At 48.1% G+C, this 22,720-nt stretch overlaps 1 protein-coding gene across 2 annotated transcripts; it reads left to right on the plus strand.

Moving 5' to 3' along the window:
- The first annotated feature begins 14,387 nt into the window (after positions 1-14,387).
- LOC139273353 (zinc finger protein 3-like) lies at positions 14,388-22,506 on the plus strand. 2 transcript variants are annotated; one of them, XM_070890177.1, is made up of 2 exons: positions 14,388-14,488; positions 19,298-22,506. In XM_070890177.1, the coding sequence occupies exon 2, from the start codon at positions 19,626-19,628 to the stop codon at positions 20,304-20,306; it is 681 nt and encodes a 226-aa protein (XP_070746278.1). In that variant the 5' UTR covers positions 14,388-14,488; positions 19,298-19,625; the 3' UTR covers positions 20,307-22,506. The 2 variants fall into 2 exon arrangements, with proteins under 2 accessions (XP_070746278.1, XP_070746279.1); XM_070890178.1 differs by having other exon boundaries at positions 14,389-14,468.
- Positions 22,507-22,720: the final 214 nt, after the last annotated feature.

Consider the following 22,720-nt stretch of genomic DNA (forward strand, 5'->3'; position numbering starts at 1 on the left):
CTCTGATCAGTGTCACACTGCGCATGCCCCACCTCCAGCCTGCGCACTGGGCTCCTGCGCATTGTGACCGGGAGGACAATGGGAGTGCGAGATTGGCGCATGTGTATGTCCAGGAGGGATACGCGGGCGGGGGATGCAGGTGGCGGAGGATACGGGGGGATACAGTGGGGGGGGGGTATACTGAGGGATACAGGGGCGGGGGGTATACAGGGGGAGGGGTATACTGGGGGAAACGGGGGGGTATACTGGGGGATACAGGGGGATACTGGGGGAGGGGGATACAGGGGGTGGATACAGGCTGCGGAGGATACAGGGGGGTATACTGGGGGATATGGGGGGATACAGGGGGCGGAGGATACTGGGGGATACAGGGGGGGGATACAGGGGGATACTGCGGGAGGGGGATATAGGGGGCGGAGGATACGGAGGATACTGGGGGGATACAGGGGGCGGAGGATATGAGGGGGATACTGGGGGGATACCGGGGGCGGAGGATATGGGGTAAACAGGGGGCGGGGGATACTGGGGGGATACAGGGTGCGGGGGATACTGGGGGGATACAGGGGGCGGAGGATATGGGGGTAAACAGAGGGCGGGGGATACTCGTGGGATACAGGGGGCGGGGGATACTGGGGGGACACAGGGTGCGGGGGATACAGGGGGGGACACAGGGTGCGGAGGATACGGGGGGATACAGGGGGTGGAGGATACGGGGGTATACAGGGGGCGGGGGATATGGAGGGGATACAGGGGGCGGGGGATACGGGGGAGATACAGGGGAGGGGGATACTGGGGGTGGGGGATACAGGGTGCGGAGGATACGGGGGGATACAGGGGGCGGGGGATATGGGGAGATACAGGGTGCGGGGATATGGGGGGGATACAGGGGGCGGGGTATATGGGGGGATACAGGGTGCGGGGGATACTGGGGGGATACAGGAGGAGTGGGATACTGGGGAATACAGGAAGAGGTGAATACTGGGGGAGGGGGATACTGGGGGAATGGGGATACTGAAGGAGGGGGAATACCGGGGAGGAGGATACTGGGGAGGGGGAATACTGGGTGAGGGGAAATACTAGGGGAGGAGGATGCTGGGGAAGGGGGATACTGGGGGAGGGGGAATACAGGGGAGGAGGATACTGGGGGAGAGGGAATACTGGGGGACGAGGATATTGGGGGAGGGGGAATACCGGGTGAGTGGGAATACCGGGAGGATGATACTGGGGGAGGATACTGGGGGAGGAGGAATACTGGGGAGGAGTATACTGGGGGAGGGGGATACAGGGCGCGGGGGATACAGGGAGATACTCGGGGGATACAGGGGGCGGAGGATACGGGGGTATAGAGGGGGCGGGGGATACTGGGGGGATACAGGGGCATACTGGGGGGATACAGGGTGCGGGGGATACTGGGGGGATACAGGGGGCACAGGATACGGGGGTAAACAGGGGGCGGGGGATATGGGGAGATACAGGGTGCGGGGATATGGGGGGGATACAGGGGGCGGGGGATATGGGGGGATACAGGAAGAGGTGAATACTGGGGGAGGGGGATACTGGGGGAATGGGAATACTGGAGGAGGGGGAATACCGGGGAGGAGGATACTGGGGAGGGGGAATACTGGGTGAGGGGGAATAATAGGGGAGGAGGATGCTGGGGAAGGGCGATACTGGGGGAGGGGGAATACCGGGGAGGAAGATACTGGGGGAGAGGGAATACTGGGGGAGGGGGAATACTGGGGGACGAGGATACTGGGGGAGGGGGAATACCGGGTGAGTGGGAATACCGGGAGGATGATACTGGGGGAGGAGGAATACCGGGGAGGAGTATACTGGGGAGGGGGATACAGGGCACGGGGTATACTGGGGGATACAGGGGGGATACAGGGGGCGGAGGATACGGGGGTAAACAGGGGTCGGGGGATACTGGGGGGATACAGTGAGATACTGGGGGGATACAGGGTGCGGGGGATACAGGGGGGATACTGGGGTGATACAGGGGGCGGAGGATACGAGGGGGATATTGGGGGGATACAGGGGGCGGGGGATACGGGGGGCTACAGGGAGGACACTGGGGGGATACCGGGGGCGGAGGATATGGGGGTAAACAGATGGTGGGGGATACTGGGGGGATACAGGGGCATACTGGGGGGATACAGGGTGCGGGGGATACTGGGGGGATACAGGGGGCGCAGGATACGGAGGTAAACAGGGGGCTAAGGATACTGGGGAGATACAGGAGGAGTGGGATACTGGGGGGGATACAGGAAGAGGTGAATACCAGAGGAGGGGGATACTGGGGGAGGTGGAATACCGGGGGAGGGGGAATACTGGGGGAGGAGGATACCGGGGAGGGGGAATACCGGGTGAGGGGGAATACCGGGGAGGAGGATACTGGGGGGGAGGATATTGGGGAGGAGGAATACCGGGGAGGAGGATATTGTGGGAGGAGATAATGGGGGAGTAGGAATACCGGGGAGGAGGATACTGGGGGAGGGGGAATACTGGGGGAGGAGGATACTGGGGGAGGGGGATACTGGGGGAGGGGGATACTGGGGGAGAGGGAATACCGGGGAGGAGCATACTGGGGGAGTAGGATCCTGGGGGAGGAGGAATACCAGGGAGGAGGATACTGGGGGAGGGGGAATAATGGGGGAGGAGGACACTGGGGTAGGAGGATACTGGGGGAGGGGCAATACCGGGGAGGAGGATACTGGGTGAGGAGGATACTGGTGGAGGTGAAATACCGGGGAGGAGGATACTGGGGGAGGAGGATACTGGGGGAGGAGGAATACCGGGGAGGAGGATACTGGGGGAGGGGGAATAATGGGGGAGATGGATACTGGGGGAGGGGAATATTGGGGGAGGGGGATACTGGGGGTGGGGGATACTGGGGGAGGGGGATACTGGGGAGGGGGAATACCGGGGAGGAGTATACTTGGGGAGGAGGATACTGGGGGAGGAGGAATACAGGGGAGGAGGATACTGGGGGAGGGGGATTACCGGGGAGGAGGAGACAGGGGGAGGGGCAATACTGGCGGAGGGGGATACTGGGGGAGGGGTATACTGGGAGATACAGGAGGAGGGGGATGCAGGTGGAGGGGGATACAGGTGGAGTGGGATACAGGTGGAGGGGATACAGGGGAGGGGGGCTACTGGGGGAGAATGAATACTGGGGGAGGGGGATACTGGAAGATACAGGAGGAGGGGTATACAGGTGGAGGGGGGGTACTGGGGATACTGAGGGAGGGGGAATACTGGTGGGATACTGGAGAAGGTGGGATACAGAGGAAGATGGAGCGGTGATACAGGGGAGATGGGGGATACAGAGGAATGGGGCATAGAGGGAGTTACGGTGGGGGGGCTACTTTGGGGTTACAAGAGGAGGGGGCTATTGGGGGAGGTGGGATATTGGTGGGACACAGGAGGTGGGTGGCTACTGGGGAGGGGGATACTGGGGGGATACAGGGGGTGGGGCGATACTGGGTTAGTGGGGATACTGGGGGGATACAAGAGGGGGGATACAGGTGGAGGGGAAATATCTGCATGCCATTCTGAAAATAACCCGTTTATCTCGACTCTTTGCTTCCTGTCTGCCAACCAGTTCTCTATCCATGTCAATACATACCCCCAATACCATGTACATTAATTTTGCACACTAATCTCTCGTGTGGGACCTTGTCAAAAGCCTTTTGAAATACACCACATCCACTGATTCTCCCTTGTCCACTCTACAGTTACATCCTCATAAAATTCTAGAAGATTTATCAAGCATGATTTCTCTTACATAAATCCATGCTGACTTGGACAGATTATGTCACTGCTTTCCAAATGCGCTGCTATTTCATCTTTAATAATTGATTCCAACATTTTCCCCACTACTGATGTCAGGCTAACCAGTCTATAATTCCCCGTTTTCTCTCTCCCTCCTTTTTTAAAAAGTGGTGTTACATTAGCTACCCTCCAGTCCATAGGAACTGATCCATAGTCGATAGACTGTTGGAAAATTATCACCAATGCATCCACTATTTCTAGGGCCACTTACTTAAGTACTCTGGGATGCAGACTATCAGGCCCTGGGGATTTATCAGTCTTGAATCCCATCAATTTCTATAACACAATTTCCTGACTAATAAGGATTTCCTTCAGTTCCTCCTTCTCGCTAGACCCTCGGTCCCCTAGTATTTCTGGAAGGTTATTTGTGTCTTCCTTAGTGAAGACAGAACTAAACTATTTGTTCAATTGATCTGCCATTTCTTTGTTCCGCAATATAAATTCATCTGATTCTGACTGCAAGGGACCTGCGTTTGTCTTCACTAATCTTTTTCTCTTCACAAAGCTATAGAAGCTTTTGCAGTCAGCTTTTATGTTCCAAGCAAGCTTTCTTAAGTTCAGGACCCTAGTCTCTGAATTAACTGTGTCACTCTTCATTTTAATCAAGATTTCTACCATGCTATGGTCACTCTTCCCCAAGGGGCCTCGCACAACAAGATTGCTAATTAGTCCTTTCTCGTTACACATCACCCAGTCTAGGATGGCCAGCCATCTAGTTGGTTCCTCAATATATTGGTCCCATCCCTAATACACTCCAGGAAATCCTCCTCCACCGTATTTCTACCAGTTTGGTTAGCCCAATCTATATGTCGATTAAAGTCGCCCATGATAACTGCTGTGCCAGTATTGCACTCATCCCTAATTTCTTGTTTGATGCTGTCCCCAACCTCAATACTACTGTTTGGTGGTCTGTACATAACTCCCACGAGTGTTTTCTACCCTTTGGTATTCCGCAGCTCTACCCATACAGATCCAACATCATCCAAGCTAATGTCCTTCCTTACCATTGCATTAATTTCCCCCTCCGAATTTGGATGTTGAGTTCACAGCCTTGGTCACCCTGGAGCCATGTCTCCATAATCCCAATTATATCATATCCGTTAATAGCTGCCTGCGCAGTTAATTCGTCCACCTTATAACAAATACTCCTCGCATTGAGGCACAGAGCCTTCAGGCTTGTCTTTTTAGCACACTTTGTCCCTTTAGAATTTTGCTGTAATCTGGCCCTTTTTGATTTTTGCCTTGGATTCCACTTTTACTTTTCTTCTTTCTATCTTTTGCTTCTGTCCCCATTTTACTTCCCTCTGTCTCCCTCTATAGGTTCCCATCCCCCTGCCATATTAGTTTAATCCCTCCCCAACAACACTGGCAAACACTCCCCCTAGGACATTGGTTCCAGTCCTGCCCAGGTGCAGACCGTCTGATTTGTACTGGTCCCACCTCCCCCAAAACCGTTTCCAATGTCCCAGGAATTTGAATGCCTCCCTCCTGCACAAGCCACGTAATCCTGAGATTACTACCTTTGAAGTCCTGCTTTTTAATTTAACTCCAGCTCCCTAAATTCAGCTTGTAAGATCTCATTCCGTGTTTTACATATATCGTTGGTACCTATACGCACCACGACAACTGGCTGTTCACCCTCCCCCTCCAAAATGTAGCCACTCCAAGACATCCTTGACCCTTGCACCAGGGAGGCAGCATACCATCCTGGAGTCTCGATTGCGGCCGCAGAAACGTCTATCTATTCTCCTTACAATAGAATCCTCTACCACTATAGCTCTCCCACTCTTTTTCCTACCCTCCTGTGCAGCAGAGCCACCCATGGTGCCATGAACTTGGCTGCTGCTGCCTTCCCCTGATGAGTCATCTCCCCCAACAGTACCCAAAATGGTGTATCTGTTTTGGAGGGAGATGACAGCAGGGAACCCCTGCACTATCTTCCTTCCATTGCTCTTCCGGCTGGTCACCCATTCCATATCTGCCTGAGTAACCTTTACCTGCAGTGTGACCAACTCACTAAACGTGCTATTCACGACATTCTCAGCATTGCCGATGCTCCAGAGTGAATCCATGTGCAGCTCCAGTGCCGCAATGCGGTCTGTCAGGCGCTGCAGCTGGATACACTTCCTGCACATGTAATTTTACCCTCACGCTCTGTACCCACTCGTTGATCCCACTCACTGACACGTGACTCTGCACACTGACCCTAGTCACTGATCCCTGACCACACTCACTGACCGCACTTTCTGAATCATGACCCCACTCACTGACCTGTTACACCCTCTATGATCCTATTCTCTGACCCCTGACCCCACTCACTGACCCCTGACCACACTCACTGACCCCTGAACCCACTCACTGACCCCACAGTGGGGCCCCTGACCCCGCTTATTGAACCCTGACCCAAATCAATGAACCCTGACACGACTCTCTGACACTACTTTCTGAACCCTGACCCCACGCAATAATCCCTGACAACATTCACTGGCCCCCGCTCCTGATCGCTGATCCCAGATCACTACAATCGGTCGAATTATGAGAGAGCTTCAGAAACAGGGATATTAGGAGGTCCAGAAATGGGGGAAACTGATCTTCAGAAACAGGATTATGGGAGATCTCCAGAAGCATGGAAATTAGGAACTCCTGAAACATTGGAATTGGAGCTTCAGAAACAGGGGAATTAGCAGCTGGAGAATAATCTGGAATTAGGAGATGGCACCAGCAACAATGGAATTAGAATCTTCAGAAACAGGGGAATTACCAGCTCCAGGAACAGGGTAATTAGTTGGTCCAGAAACGTGTGAAATAGATCCTCCAGAATCTTGGGAGTTATGAGCTCCTGAATAACATTAAAAATGGAGCTCCTGAAACGGGGAATTGAGATCTCCAAAAACAGAAGAATGAGGAGAGATCACCAGAAACACCGCAATTACGAGAGAGCTTCAGAAGCCACAATTAGGAGAGAAACAACGGAATAAGGAGCTCCAGAAAGAAGGGAATTATGAGCTCCAGAAACAGCACAATCAGGAGGGAACTCCAGGAACAGGGGAATTAGGAGAGACTCCGGAAAGAAGGGAATTAGGACTTCCTGAATCAGGGGAATTACATGGGATTAGCTGAGGGCTGCTGAAACAGAGAAATTAGGAGAGAGCTCCTGAAAATGGGGAATTAGCTGTTCCTGCACAAGTGGAAGGATGAGACGGCACGATCAACAAGGCAATTTTGAGCACCAGAAATAGTGGAATTAGAAGTAACAGACAGGGGTATTAGCTCCAGAAACAGGAACATTAACTCTAGAAAGAGTGGAGTTAGCTCCAGAAACAAAGACATTAGGAGCTCCACAAACCGGGATATTAGGAATTACAGACACAGGAGAATTAGGAGTTCCAGGAAAAGGTGAATTAGCTCCAGAAAAGGGGACTTAGCTCCAGAAACTGAGGGATCAGAAACTCCACAAACTGGGATATTAGGTATTCCCAAATGATAGGAATTAGGAGCTCCAAAAATAGCTGAATTAACTGAATTAAAGAGACAGGGGAATTAGCTTCAGCAACAGGGCAAGTATCAGTTCCAGGAAAACCTGAATTAGCTCCGGTTCAACGAAATTAGCTCCGGAAACAGGGTAATTAGGAGACCCAGAAACAGCAGAATTAGCTCCAGAAACAGGGGGATTAAGAACTCCTCAAACATGGGAATTAGGAGCTCCAGAAACAGGTGAATTAGCTCAAGAAACAGGGAATTGTACTCCAGAAATAGAGGCATTCGCTCGAGAAAATGGAAAATTAGAAGTATTAGCAGCAGTATTAGCTCCAGAAACAGGCATATTAGCGACAATAAAGAGCGGAATTAGCTCCAGAAACAGGCGAATTGGTTTCAGAAACAGGGGAATTGGGATCTCCAGAAACAATGGGATTGGATCTCAGATTTATGGGTGATTTGGATCAAATCAGGGTGATTTAGCTGTACCAACAGAGGAATTAGGAATGACAGAAACAGTGGAATTATAAGCTCCAGGAATTAGCTCCACAAAAAGGAATCATCCCCAGAAACAGGGGAAATAGGAGATACCTAAAGAGCTGAATTATCTCCAGAAACAGGGGCTAAACTCCAGAAACAGGAGAATTATCTCCAGAAGCTGTAGAATGAAGTGTTCCTGCAGCAGTGGAGTTAAGAGAGCACACCATAAACAGAATAATTCGAAGCTTCAGATATCGGGGAATTAGCAGCCACATAAAAAAGACAATTAGCTGCTCCATAAACAGCGCGATTTGGAGCACCAGAAACAGGGGAATTGGAGCTCCATAAACAGGGGAACTAGCCCCAGAAACAGGATATATACTCCAGAAAGAGTGGATAGCTCCAGAGACAGGTGAATTAGTTCCAGACTAGGGGAATTCGGATCTATAGAAACAGGAGAATTAGGAGCTCCATCAGCAGATGTATGAACTGTAGAAGTGGAGGACTTGTAGCTGCATAAAAGTGCAATTAGGAGCTCCAGGAAATTTGAAGATCCAGAAACTGGGGAAGTTGGTGCAACAGCAGATGAATTATCTCCCGATAAAGCTGAATTAGCTCCAGAAAGGGAGAATCAGCTCCAGGAATAGGGGCATTAGGAGCTGCCGAAACAGGGGAAGAAGGTGCTTGAGGAACACTGGAATTAATTCCAGAACAAGGGAATGATCTGCAGAAAGAGGGAAATTAGGAGATCCAGAAACAGATGAATTCGCTCCAGAAACAGGGGAATTAACTCAAGAAAAGGCGGAATTAGCCCGAGAAAAGGAGGATTGGGCTCCAGAAACAGGGGAATTAGAAGCTGCAGAAACTGGGTGATTAGGAGCGTCAGAAACAATGGTAGTATGGTAACATAAACAAAGTAATTTGGAGCAAAATAAACTGTAGTTGTTGGAGCTGCAGAAAGAGGTGAATTGGGTGCGGGCACAATCAGCATGCAAATTAGGAGAGAGTTCCAAACACGGAAATTAGGAGAGACTGCCTGAAACATTAGGTTTTTCTGCAACAGAGGAATTAGGAGAGCGCTTACCGTAAACAGGGGAATTCACAGCTTCAGAAATCGTGGAGCAACAGACAAAGGGCAATTCCGTGATCCTGAAACAGGGGAATTGGAGCTCTGGAAACAGGGGAATTATCTCCAGAAAGAGGGGAACTAGGACCTGCAGAAAGAGCGGTATTAACTGCAGAAAGAGCGAAATTAGCTCCAGAAACAGGGGAATTAGGAGTTCCATAAACTGGTATATTGGGAGTTCCAGAAACAGGGGAACTAGGCGCTCCGGGAACAAGTGAATAATTTCCAAAACAGGGGAATTACCTCTAGAAACAGGTACATTCGCTCCACAAATTGGGGAATTGGCTCCATAAAAAGGAGATTTTGCTCCAGAAAGTGGGTAGTTAGGACATCAAGGAAATGGGGAAAGAAGAGCTCCAGAAACAGGGGAATTAGAAGCTCCAGGGAATTAAGTCAAGAACAAGGGAATTAGCTAAAGAAATAGGGGAATTATAAGGTCCAATAACTGGGCAATTGGCTCGAGAAAGAGGATATAAACTCCAGAAACAGTAGATATAGCTCCAGAAACAGGGCAATTGGCTCCAGAAACATGGGAATTGGGATTTCCAGAAACTCTGGAATTTGGAGCTCGAGAAGTAGATGAATTAGCTTTAGTTTTCCTCAGGCGGCCGAAGGCTGCATTGGCGCACTGGAGGCGGTGTTGTTGATGGCTGCCCATGTTGATAGGAAGCTGCCGAGATATGGGAAACGGTTCACATTGTCCAGGGGCATGTCATGGATCCTGATGACTGAGGGACAGTGCTGTGTGGTGTGGAGCACTTTTGTCTTACAGATGTTCAGCATAAGGTCCATGATTTCCTATGCCTCAGTAAATACGTTGACTATGTTCTGGAGTTCAGCCTCTGTGTGTGCACAGATGCAGGCATCATCCGCCTACTGTAGCTGGATTAGAGAGGTTTGGACAATCTTGGGCCTGGTCTGGAGGCGGCGAAGGTTGAACAGGTTCCCACTGGTTCTGTAGTTTAGTTCCACTCCAGTGGGGAGCTTGTTGACTGTGAGGTGGAGCATGGTGGTGAGGAAGATTGAGAAGAGGGTTAGGGCGATGACTCAGCCCTGTTTGACCCTGGTCTGGACGTGCATTGGGCCTGTGATGGATTCGTTGGTAAGGATCATGGCCTGCATGTCATCATGGAGCAGGCGGAGGATGGTGATGAACTTTTGGGAGCATCTGAAAGGGAGGACGCTCCATAGACCCTCACGGTTGACAGTGTCAAAGGCCTTTGTAAGGTCGAAGAAGGCCATGTATAAGGGCTGGCGCTGTTCCTTGATTTTTCCTGCAGCTGTCGCGCTGCAAAAATTATGTCCATTGTGCCCCATAGGGGACGAATTCCGCACCGTGACTCCGGGAGGAGCTCCTCAATCATGGGGAGAAGACGGTTGAGGAGGACTCTAGCAACGACTTTCCCAGTGGCTGATAGCAGGGAGATTCCTCTGTAGTTGCCGCAGTCGGACCTGTCCCCTTTTTAAAGATGGTGACGATGACTGCATCTCTGAGATCTCTGGGCATGCTCTCCTTCCTCCAGATGAGAGAGATGAGGTCATGTATTCATGCCAGCAGTGCCTCTCCACCATACTTAGTCACATGGGTTTTAGTAAGGTCAGATCATGGGTTTTAGTCAAGTCACCTGGGTTTTAGTAAGGTCACATGGGTTTTAGTAAGGTCACATGGGTTTTAGTAAGGTCACATCATGGGTTTTGTGGGGTTTTTTAAGCAAACCTCAGCATTTCATGTACAGGCTACTACTTGCTTGATGGGAAATGTACTATTCTGTGCACACACTTATATACATATTATTACTAAAAACATCCAAGTGCTAGCCGTTTGCACAATCTAAACAAAGCAAATATGTAGTTATGAGGGGCGAGTTGGCAATGGTAGATTGGGAAATTCCATTACAAGATATGATGGTAGACAAGCAATGGATAGCATTTAAAGAATTGATACATAATTTACAGCAAACATACATTCCTTTAAGGCACATAAATGCCAAAGGAAAGGTGGTCCAACCGTGACTAAAAAGAGAAGTTAAAGATGTAGATCAAAGGAAGAGGCATGTAATGTTGCCAGGAAGAGCAGTAAGCCGGAGGATTGAGAGGTTTTTGGAATTCAGCAAAGGAGAACCAAAAATTGATTAAGAAAGCGAAAATAGAATATGAGAGTAAACTAGCGAGAGACATTAAAAAAGACTGTAAAAGCTTTTATAGGTATGTAAAAAGGATAAGATGAGAAAAAGGTAAATGTGAGATAGGAGAAATTATATTGGGAAATAAGGAAATGGCAGAAAAATTAAACAAATACTTTGTGTCAGTCTACACTGAACAAGAACACAAAACGCCCCATGGAAATAATGGAGGACCAAGGGTCAATAGAGAATGTAGAAATGACAGGTATTAGAACTAGTAACCAAATATATGTTTGGAGAAATTAATGCGACTGAAAGCTTTGAAATCCCTTGTACCTGACGGCCTATATCCTGGGTGTTTGAAAGAGGTGGCTATAGAGCTGGTGCATGCATTGGTTTTCATCTCCCAAAATTCTATAGATTCTAGACGGTTTCCGTGGATTAGAAGATAGCTAATATAACTCCACTATTTAAAAAAAGTAGGGAGAGAGAAAACGGGAAACTACAGACCAGTTAGCCTGACATCGATAGCAGGGAAAATACTAGAATCTATTATTAAGGATATGGTAACAGGGCACTTAGAAAAGAATAATAGATTGGGAAGAGTCAACACAGATTTCTGAAAAGACAAATCATGTTTGACAAATTGGTTAGAGGTTTTTGAGGATGTACTAGCAGAATAGATAAGGGGGAACCAGTGGATGTGGTGTATTGGATTTTTAGAAGGCATTCGATAAGGTGTTACATCAAAAAACAAAGTTATGTCTCGTGGGATTGGGAGTAATATACGAGCAAATATTGAGGATTGGTTAATGGACAGAAAACAGAGAGTAGGAATAAATGGACCATGTTCTGGTTAGCAGGCTGTAACTAGTGGGGTGCCGCAAGGATCGATTCTTGGGGGCTCCAGCTATTCATAATCTTTATCAATAATTTGGATGAGGGGACCAAATGTAAGATATGAAAGTTTGCTAATGATACAAAGCTAGGTGGGAACGTATGCTGCGTGGAAGATGTAAAGAGGCTTCTCGGAGATGTAGACAGGCTAAATGAATGGGTAAGAACATGGCAAATAGAATATAAGGTGGAGAAATGTGAAGTTATCCACTTCAGTAGGAAAAATAGAAAAGCAAAGTAATTTTTATATGGTGAGAGATTGGAAAACTTTGGTCTTCAGAGGGACGTAGGTGTCCTTGTACATGAATCACTGAAAGTTAACATGCACATACAGCAAGCAATGAATAAAACAAATGGTATGTTGGCCTTTATTAAAAGAGGATTTGAGTATAAGAGTAAAGACGTCTTCCTGTAATTGTATCTTCTTTTTAGGTAGTCCCTCATATCAAAGATTACTTGCTTCCACAAGGGATGAGTCCACAGGTGTTTCAATGAAGGACCTGACACTCCAGGTCCAGAACTATATATTGAAGGGTGGAAGATGCCTGTGCGTGGATTGTTTTAACGTGTGGTGGCTATTGCACATCAGCCACCACACAGGCTTGACAGAGCTCGGTCTTGGTTCAGTATCAAGACAAATGGAGACCAGCTCTACTGCACAGACCTCGTGCACGCACATATCGCAGTGCGGGCTGGCCCGTGCTGCCATTCGGCTCTTCTGGGCGCCGATCACGTCGCTCTACAAAATCTTGCTGATCCTTCGCCCCGACCTCGCCACTCCTCCACTGCTTGCCACCTCTCCCTGCAGTACCTGCCCATGCTCCAATCAGTGACCTGGATTTTGGTGACGTCCAATCCAGTTGCCCTCCTCCAAGTCATCACCCTCCTGCACCAGCTCACGCTGCTCCCTGAAGTGGCATGCCTCCATGCTGCACCCGGGCCGCTGTGCCTCTGCAGCTTTTATGGCCCTGACCTATGGCTGGTGGCAATTATACAGGGCCCTGTTGAGAGCGCACCTGGAGTATTGTGTACAGTTTGGGCCTCCTTATCTAAGGAAGGATACACTTGCAGTAGAGGGAGTGCAATGAAGGTTCACCAGACTCATTCCTGGGCTGCGGGGGTTGTCCTATGAGGAGAGATTCAGTAGACTAGGTCTATTTTCTCTTGTGTTCAGAAATATGAGGTGATCTCATTGAAATGTACAACATGCTTACAGGGCTCGACAGGTTAGATGCAGGGAGGATGTTTCCTCTGGCTGGGAAGTGTGGAACCAGGGGTCACAGTCTCAGAATAAAGGGTCGGCCATTTAGGACTGATATGAGGAGCAAACTCTTCATTAGAGGGTGGTGAATCTTTGGAGTTCTCTACCCAGAGGGATGTGGAAGCTCAGTCTTCGAGTATATTGAAACATACAAAATAGGTGCAGGATTAGGCCATTCGGCCCTTCGAGCCTGCATCACCATTCAATAAGATCATGGCTGATCATGCAACTTCAGTACCCAAATCCTGCTTACTCTCCATACCCCTTGATCACTTTAGCCATGAAGGCCACATCTAACTCCCTTTTGAATATATCTAATGAACTGACCCCAACAACTTTCTGTGGTAGAGAATTCCACTTGCCCACAACTCTCTGAGTGAAGAAGTTTCTCCTCGTCTCAGTTCTAAATGGCTTACCTCTTATCCTTAGACTGTGAACCCTGGTTCTGAACTTCCCCAACATCGGGAACCTTCTTCCTGCATCTAACCTGTCCAGTCCCGTCAGAATGTTATGTTTCTATGAGATCCCCTCTCATTCTTCTAAATGCTATTGAATACAAGCCTAGCCGATCCAGTCGTTCTTCATATGTCAGTCCTGCCATCCCAGGAATTAGTCTGATGAACCTTCACTGCACTCCCTCAATAGTAAGACTGTCCTTGCTCAGATTAGGAGGCCAAAATTGTGCACAATATTCCAGGTGTGGCCTTACCAAGGCCCTGTACAACTTTGGTAGGACATCCCTGGTCCTATATTCAAATCCTCTCGCTATGAAGGCCAACATGGTTGGCCAATATGAGTGTAGAACAGAACCCAGCCAGAGTCAGCACCTTCAGGGGAGGGGAACCAGTGAGTGTAGAGCTGAATCCAGCCAGAATCAGCACCTTCAGGGGAGGGGGACCAGTGAGTGCAGAACTGAACCCAGTTCAGTATGAAATCATTGATGGATAGGTTTTTGGATATTACTGAAATCAAGGGATATGGGGATAGTGCAGGAAAGTGGAGTTGAGCTGGAGGATCAGCCATGATCTATCTCATGGAATGGCTGAGCAGGACCCAGGGCCAATGCTCGACTCGTGCCCCTATTTCTGATGGTCTTGCGCCCGGTCGCACCTTGTGTCCCAATCACCCAGGTAGAGCCCAGTGCGCAGCCGCAGGACCGGCCTTTATCGGGAGCATGCGCAGGGTGACTCTGATCACAGCTGAACACGGGTTGGAAGCGGCCGAGGCCTGACTCGCCATTTGGGGCCAAATGGATATCATCCGTGCACAGGTCAGCCACGCATTCGGCAGGTAGGCTTCATAAATACCTGGTGTAAGTGGCAAACGCGGACTCCGAAAGTACAGGTCCCGAATTTGCAGCTGCGGGCACTTTTCATGGTTGCAGGCCCAGGCTGACGGCCGCCATCTTTGTGAAGGAAAGCTGTCGTTTGCTGTGATTCACCGAGACACAGAGCGCATGCGTGGCCGTCTTTGCAAAAGGGCTGCGTGTGGGCAGGGCTTCAGGGTCCCAGTGACAATCCAGCCAGAGTCAGTACCTCAGGGGAGGGGAACCAGTGAGTGTAAAACTGAACCCAGCCAGAGTCAGCACCTTCAGGGGAGGGGAACCAGTGAGTGTAGAACTGAACCCAGCCAGAGTCAGTACCTTCAGGGGAGGGTAACCACTGAGTGTAGAACTGAACCCAGCCAGAGTCAGTACCTCAGGGGAGGGGAACCAGTGAGTGTAGAACTGAACCCAGCCAGAGTCAGTACCTTCAGGGGCGGGGAACCAGTGAGTGTAGAACTGTACCCAGCCAGAGTCAGCACCTTAAGGGGAGGGGAACCAGTGAGTGTAGAACTGAACCCAGCCAGAGTCAGCACCTTCAGGGGAGAGGAACCAGTGAGTGTAGAACTGAACCCAGCCAGAGTCAGTACCTTCAGGGGAGGGGAACCAGTGAGTCTGGAACTGATCTCAACAAATATATAAGAGCAGAGATGACTATAGTGGACTGGGAAAATAGACTAATGGGACGATTGATGAGCAGTGGCTAATATTTAAGGAGATTGATGTGCAGCATTTATTCAACACTTGACACAAGTTTGTTTTAGATGAGGGGATTAAATGTAGTATCTCCAAATTTGCGGATGACACTAAGTTGGGTGGCAGTGTGAGCTGCGAGGAGGATGCTGTGAGGCTGCAGAGCGACTTGGTTAGGTGAGTGGGCAAATGCATGGCAGATGAAGTATAATGTGGATAAATGTGAGGTTATCCACTTTGGTGGTAAAAACAGAGAGACAGACTATTATCTGAATGGTGACAGATTAGGAAAAGGGGAGGTGCAAAGAGACCTGGGTGTCATGGTACATCAGTCATTGAAGGTTGGCATGCAGGTGCAGCAGGCGGTTAAGAAAGCAAATGGCATGTTGGCCTTCATAGCAAGGGGATTTGAGTACAGGGGCAGGGAGGTGTTGCTACAGTTGTACAGGGCATTGGTGAGGCCACACCTGGAGTATTGTGTACAGTTTTGGTCTCCTAACCTGAGGAAGGACATTCTTGCTATTGAGGGAGTGCAGCGAAGGTTCACCAGACTGATTCCCGGGATGGCGGGACTGAGCTATCAAGAAAGACTGGATCAACTGGGCTTGTATTCACTGGAGTTCAGAAGAATGAGAGGGGACCTCATAGAAACATATAAAATTCTGACGGGGTTAGACAGGTTAGATGCAGGAAGAATGTTCCCAATGTTGGGGAAGTCCAGAACCAGGGGTCACAGTCTAAGGATAAGGGGTAAGCCATTTAGGACCGAGATGCGGAGGAACTTCTTCACCCAGAGAGTGGTGAACCTGTGGAATTCTCTACCACAGAAAGTTGTTGAGGCCAATTCACTAAATATATTCAAAAAGGAGTTAGATGAGGTCCTTACTGCTAGGGGGATCAAGGGGTATGGCGAGAAAGCAGGAATGGGGTACTGAAGTTGAATGTTCAGCCATGAACTCATTGAATGGCGGTGCAGGCTAGAAGGGCCGAATGGCCTACTCCTGCACCTATTTTCTATGTTTCTATGTCTATGTTTCTATGTTTCAGAGTAATAAAGAGTATTTTTACTTGCATGGTGGCTAAGCGTGTGTTCCCAACTCAGTTGAACCCCACTCTTTCCAAACAATATGTCGTCATCACGTTTATACAGTTACTCGACCTATTTTGGTCGGCAGTACATCTGTTCAAAGTTCGCTTGAAGCTTGTTTGTACATTTAAAGCCGTTGCTTCTTGGCCGTTTACAAACCACATCCCTTGCTAGTACTTCAGACGTTATTTGAAGGGATTTATTTTAGCTAAAGCTTGTCTGCAGTATATGTGCAGCCTCAGCTAGTTGCAGGTTGCATTGTTCACCCCTTAATTCCTGAAGTATGCAATGTCCCACTTCAGAAATATTTCAAAACTCGCAACAAAAGTATTTCCCACTGAGAAGGAAGGACTGCAAGAGAAGGGATAACCATCTGTGGCTAACTAAGGAAATAAGGGAGGGTGTCAAATTGAAAACAAAAGCATAGAATGTGGCCAAGACTAGTGGTAGGCCAGAGGATTGGGAACTTTTTAAAAGCCAGCAGAGAACGTCTAAAAAAATGATTGAGAGGGAAGATAGATTATGAAAGTAAACTAGCACGAAATATAAAAACAGATAGTTAGAGTTTCTACAGATACATAAAAAAGAAAAGAGTAGTTAAAGTAAATGTTGGTCCCCTAGGATAAGACTGGGGAATTAATAATGGGGAACAGAGAAATGGCAGAAACGTTGAACAAATATTTTGTATCGGTCTTCATGGTAGAAGACACTAAAAACATCCCAATCGTGGATAATCAAGGGGCTATAGGTAGGGAGCAACTTAATACAATCACTATCACTAATGAAGTAGTACTCGGTAGAATAATGGTATTAAAGGTGGACAGGTCCCCTCGACCTGATGCCTTACATCCTAGGATCTTAAAAGAAGTGGCTGCAGAGACAGTGGATGCTTTGGTTGTAATCTACCAAAATTCCCTGGATTCTGGGGTGGCCCCAGCAGATTGGAAAACTGCAAATTTAACGCCCCTATTTAAAAAAGGGAGCAGACAGAAAGCAAGAAACTAGACCAATTCGCCTAACATCTATGGTTGGGAAGATGCTGGAGTCCATTATTAAGGAAGCAGTAACGGGACATTTGGAAAAGCAGAGTCAGCATAATTTTATGAAAGGGAAATCATGTTTGACAAATTTGCTGGAGATCGTTGAGGATGTAACGAGCAGGGTGGATAAGGGGGAACCAGTGGATGTGGCGTATTTGGATTTCCAGAAGCCACATAAAAGGTTACTGCACAAGATAAAAGTTCACGGAGTTGGGGGTAATATATTAGCATGGATAGAGGATTGGCTAACTAATAGAAAACAGAGAGTCGGGATAAATGGGTCATTTTCTGGTTGGCAAACAGTGATTAGTGGGGTGCCGCAGGGATCAGTGCTGGGTCCTCAACTATTTGCAATCTATATTAATGACTTGGATGAAGGGATCGAGTGTAATGTAGCCAAGTTTACTGATACAAAGATGGGTCGGAAAGCAAATTGTGAGGAGGACACAAAAGAATTTGCAAAGGGATATAGACAGGTTAAGTGAGTGGGCAAAAATTTGGCAGATGGTGTATAATGTGGGAGAATGTGAGGTTATGCACTTTGGTAGAAAAAATAAAAAAGCAAATTATAATTTAAATGGAGAAAATTTGCAAAGTGCTGCAGTACAGAGGGACCTGGGTGTCCTTGTGCATGAAACACAAAAAGTTAGTATGCAGGTACAGCAAGTAATCTGGAAGACAAATGGAATGTTGGCCTTTATTGCAAGGGGGATAGAGTATAAAAGCAGAGAAGTCCTGCTACAACTGTACAGGGTATTGGTGAGGCCACACCTGGAGTACTGCGTACAGTTTTGGTCTCCGTATTTAAGGAGGAATATACTTGCATCGGACGCTGTGCAGAGAAGGCTCACGAGGTTGATTCCGGAGATGAGGTGGTTGACTTATGAGGATGGGTTGAGTAGATTGGGCCAATACACATTAGAGTTCAGAAGAATGAGAGGTAATCTTATTGAAACATAAAATAATAAGGGGGCTCGATAAGGTGGATGCAGAGAGGATATTTCCACTCATAGGGGAAACTAAAACTAGGGGATATACTCTTAGATTAAGGGCTGCCCATTTAAAACTGAGATGAGGAGGAATTTCTTCTCAGAGAGTTGTAAATCTGAGGAATTCATTGCCCCAGAGAGCTGTGGAGGCTGGGTCATTGAATATATTTAAGGCGGAGATAGACAAATTTTTGAGCGATAAGGGAATAAAGGGTTATGGGGAGCGGGCAGGGAAGTGGAGCTGAGCCCATGATCAGATCAGCTGTGATCTTATTGAATGGTGGAGCAGGCACAAGGGGTCAAATGGGCTACTCCTGCTCCTATTTATTATGTTCTTCTGACCCATCCAGAGTCAGCAGCTTTAGGGAAGGAGAGGGAGGGGAACCAGTGAGTGTAGAACTGAACTCAGCCAGATTCAGCACCTTCAGGGGAGGGGAACCAGTGAGTGTAGAACTGAATCCAGTCAGAGTCAGTACCTTCAGGGGAGGAGAGGGAGGGGAACCAGTGAGTGTAGAACTGAACCCAGTCAGAGTCAGTACCTTCAGGGGAGGAGAGGGAGGGGAACCAGTGAGTGTAGAACTGAACCCAGCCAGAGTCAGTACCTCCAGGGGAGGGGAACCAGTGAGTGTGGAACTGAACCCAGCCAGAGTCAGCACCTTCAGGGGAGGGGAACCAGTGAGTGTAGAACTGAACCCAGCCAGAGTCAGTACCTTCAGGGGAGGGGAACCAGTGAGTGTAGAACTGAACCTAGCCAGAGTTGGTGATGATAATTGGGAGTGTAGGACAAGCTGCCTTCAGACGTGCGATGTGTTTGAATTTCAGGACATGGACGGGGAAGAGTGTACTGGGCGGCGATTTACTGCTTTGGAGGAACAAAAGAGGAAAGAATGTTCCATACAATCTAAAATTGTCGGTTCTGAATTTCTGTCCTGTACTTGCAGTAATGATTTTTGTAAACTCCTTCTCCAGGGTATTCGAGGGGCAGGATTTTCAGATGGGGAACTCAAACCAAACATCACGTCAAGATCTGACAGAATCATCGGCCTTTGAACGTGGAAGGAGAAATGTTTGTCTATTCTGTCTGTGGTAACAGATTTCAAACATCAGTGTGACTGGAAAAGCACCGAGACACACACACCCGAGTGAGAGTATTCCAGTGCACTGACTGTGGAAAGAGCTTTAACCAGTTACACAGCTTGAAAAAACATCGCACCATTCACAGTGAGGAGAAACCGTACACGTGTTCTGTGTGTGGACCAGGCTTCAACTGATTTTCCAACACAAGGACACCCATACCATGGAGAAACCATGGGAATGTGGGGATTGTGGGAAGGGATTCAATTACCCGTCTGATCTGGAATCTCATCGACGCAGTCACACTGGGGAGAGGCCATTCACCTGCTCCAATTGTGGGAAAGGATTCACTCGGTCATCCCACCTGCTGAGACACCAGCGAGTTCACACTGGGGAGAGGCCATTCACCTGCTCCGAGTGTGGGAAGGGATTCACTCGGTCATCCACCCTGCTGACACACCAGCGAGTTCACACTGGGGAGAGGCCGTTCACCTGCTCTGAGTGTGGGAAGGGATTCACTCAGTCATCTCACCTGCTGGATCACCGGCGAGTTCACACTGGGGAGAGGCCATTCACCTGCTCCGAGTGCGGGAAGGGATTCACTCAGTCATCCCACCTGCTGATACACCAGCGAGTTCACACTGGGGAGAGGCCGTTCACCTGCTCTGAGTGTGGGAAGGGATTTAGTCGATCATCCCGCCTGCTGGAACACCAGCGACTTCACACTGGGGAGAGGCCATTCACCTGCTCCGAGTGTGGGAAGGGATACACTGTATCATCCAACCTGCTGACACACCAGCGAGTTCACACTGGAGAGAGGCCGTTCAGCTGCAGTGTTTGTGGGAAGGGATTCACTCAATTAGCCCACCTCACTGGACACCAGCGAGTTCACACTGTGGAGTGACCGTTCACCTGCTCTGAGTGTGGGAAGGGATTCACTGTATCATCCAACCTGCTGACACACCAGTGAGTTCACACTGGAGAGAGGCCGTTCAGCTGCAGTGTTTGTGGGAAGGGATTCACTCAGTTAGCCCACCTCACTGGACACCAGCGAATTCATACTGGGGAGAGGCCGTTCACCTGCTCTGAATGTGGGAAGGGATTCACTCATTCATCCAACCTGCTGACACACCAGCGAGTTCACAAGTGACTGCAGGGTTTGGTTTCTGCTTTTATCTCAGACTGAGTTGTGTCTATTCTGACAGTTTGGCTTTCTTTCTGCTGATATTGATTCCCCTTATAACTGGGCTAGAGTTTAATATTCTGCAGATTTGACCAATTATTCAACGGGAAAAGGGTGAGATAAAAAATATTGCTGATTGTGTTTGCATCCATAATTTACCCTTTAAAAAACATAAGAAATAGGAGCAGGAATAGGCCATTGGCCACTCGAACCTGTTCTGCCATTTAATAAGATCATGACTGATCTGATCATGAGCCTAGCACCTGTTCCCTGCCCGCTCCCCATAACCCTTCACTCGCTTATCGTACAAAAATCTGGTGACCTCCACCTTAAATATATTCAATGATCCAATCTCCACTGCTCTCTGGGGTAGAGAATTCCACAGATTTACAACTACCTGAGAGAAGAAATGTCTCCTCATCTCCATTCTAAATCTGCAACTCCTTATTGTTAAACTATGCCCCCTAGTTCTAGATTTCCCTACAAGTGGAAACATCCTTGTCGAGCCCCCTCCATATCTTATATGTTTCAATAAGATCACCTCTCATTCGTCTAAACTCCAGTGAGTATAGGCCCAACCTGCGCAACCTTTCTTCATAAGTCAACCCCTTCATCTCCTGAATCAAACTCGTGAGCCTTCTCTGAACTGTCTCCAATGCAAATATATCCCTTCTAAAATACGGAGACCTAAACTGTACGCAGTACTCCAGGTGCGGCCTCACCAATACCCTGTACAGTTGTAGCAGGACTTCCTTGCATTTATACTCTATCCCCCTTGCATTAAAGGCCAATATTCCGTTTGCCTTTCGTGATTATGTGCTGTACATGCATACTAACTTTTTGTGTTTCATGCACAAGGACCCCCAGGTCCCTCTATACTGCATCATTTGGTACTATCTCTCTATTTAAATAATAATGTGTGTTTTTATTTTTCTTAGTGGATAACCTCACAGTTTCCCACATTATACTCCATCTGCAAAATGTTTTTCCCACTCTTAGCCTGTCTATATCCCTTTGCAGATTTTTTGTGTCCTCACAATTTGCTTTCCCATCCATTTTTGTATCAACAGCAAACTTGGCTACATTACACTCAGTCCCTTCATCCAAATCATTAATATAGGTTGTAAATAGTTGAGGCCCCAGCACCGATCCCTATGGCACCGATCCCTGCAGCACCCCACTAGTTACCGTTTGATAACCGGAAAATGAACCATTTATCCTGACTCTCTGTCTTCTGTTGTTTAGCCCACCCTCTATCCATGCTAATATATAACCCCCAACCCTGTGAGCTCTTATCTGGTGCAGTAATCTTTTATGTGGCACCTTATCCAATGCCTTCTGGTAATCCAAATACATCACATCTACTGGTTCCCCCTTATCCACACTGCTCGTTACATCCTGAAAGAATTGGTCAAACATGATTTCCCTTCCATAAAACCATGCCTCTGCTTGACTGTATTACGTTTTTCCAAATGTCCTGTTGCTGCTTCCTTAATAATGGATTCCAGCATTTTACCAATGACAGGTCTTAGGCTAACTGGTCTATAGTTTCCTTCCATCTGTCTCCTCCTTTCTTAAATAGGGGCGTTACATTTGTGGTTTTCCAATCCTCTCCACAATCCAGGGCATTTTGGTAGATTTCAACCAATGTATCCACCACGTCTGCAGTCACTTCTTTTATGACTCTAAGATGCAGGCTATCAGGTCCAGGGGACTTATCCACTTTTAGTCCCGTTATTTTACCACTTACTTTTTCTTTAGTGATAGTGATTGATTTAAGTTCCCCCTTCCCTATAGCCCCTTGATTATCTATTATTGGAATGTATTTAGTATCTTCTACCGTGAAGACCGATACTAAATATCAAAAGGGTATTATTCAAATACTGAAAGCTGCAACAAATGGAGCTAAAGTCTGTTAAACAATTGACAATAAAATGAATTGAATCTGCAGGTTGGTTTTGGATTTCTCTGGGATGGAGCCAGACATGATGTGCCCTGAAATACCGCCAGTGTCCAGTAGATGACGCTGTCCCTCCAATTAAGGACTTATTGGAGCGTGACTGCCCCCTGGAGCAGGAGGAATGAGGGCAGATCCGGGTCAGACACTGAATATACTGCACCCCACAGGGACATCA

Source organism: Pristiophorus japonicus, chromosome 9 (assembly GCF_044704955.1).
Source record: "Pristiophorus japonicus isolate sPriJap1 chromosome 9, sPriJap1.hap1, whole genome shotgun sequence".
NCBI classification, from domain to species: domain Eukaryota; kingdom Metazoa; phylum Chordata; class Chondrichthyes; family Pristiophoridae; genus Pristiophorus; species Pristiophorus japonicus.

Coding starts and splice junctions, on each gene's coding strand:
- LOC139273353 (XM_070890177.1), top strand. CDS start 19,626: ATGGAGAAACCATGGGAATGTGGGGATTGTGGGAAGGGATTCAATTAC.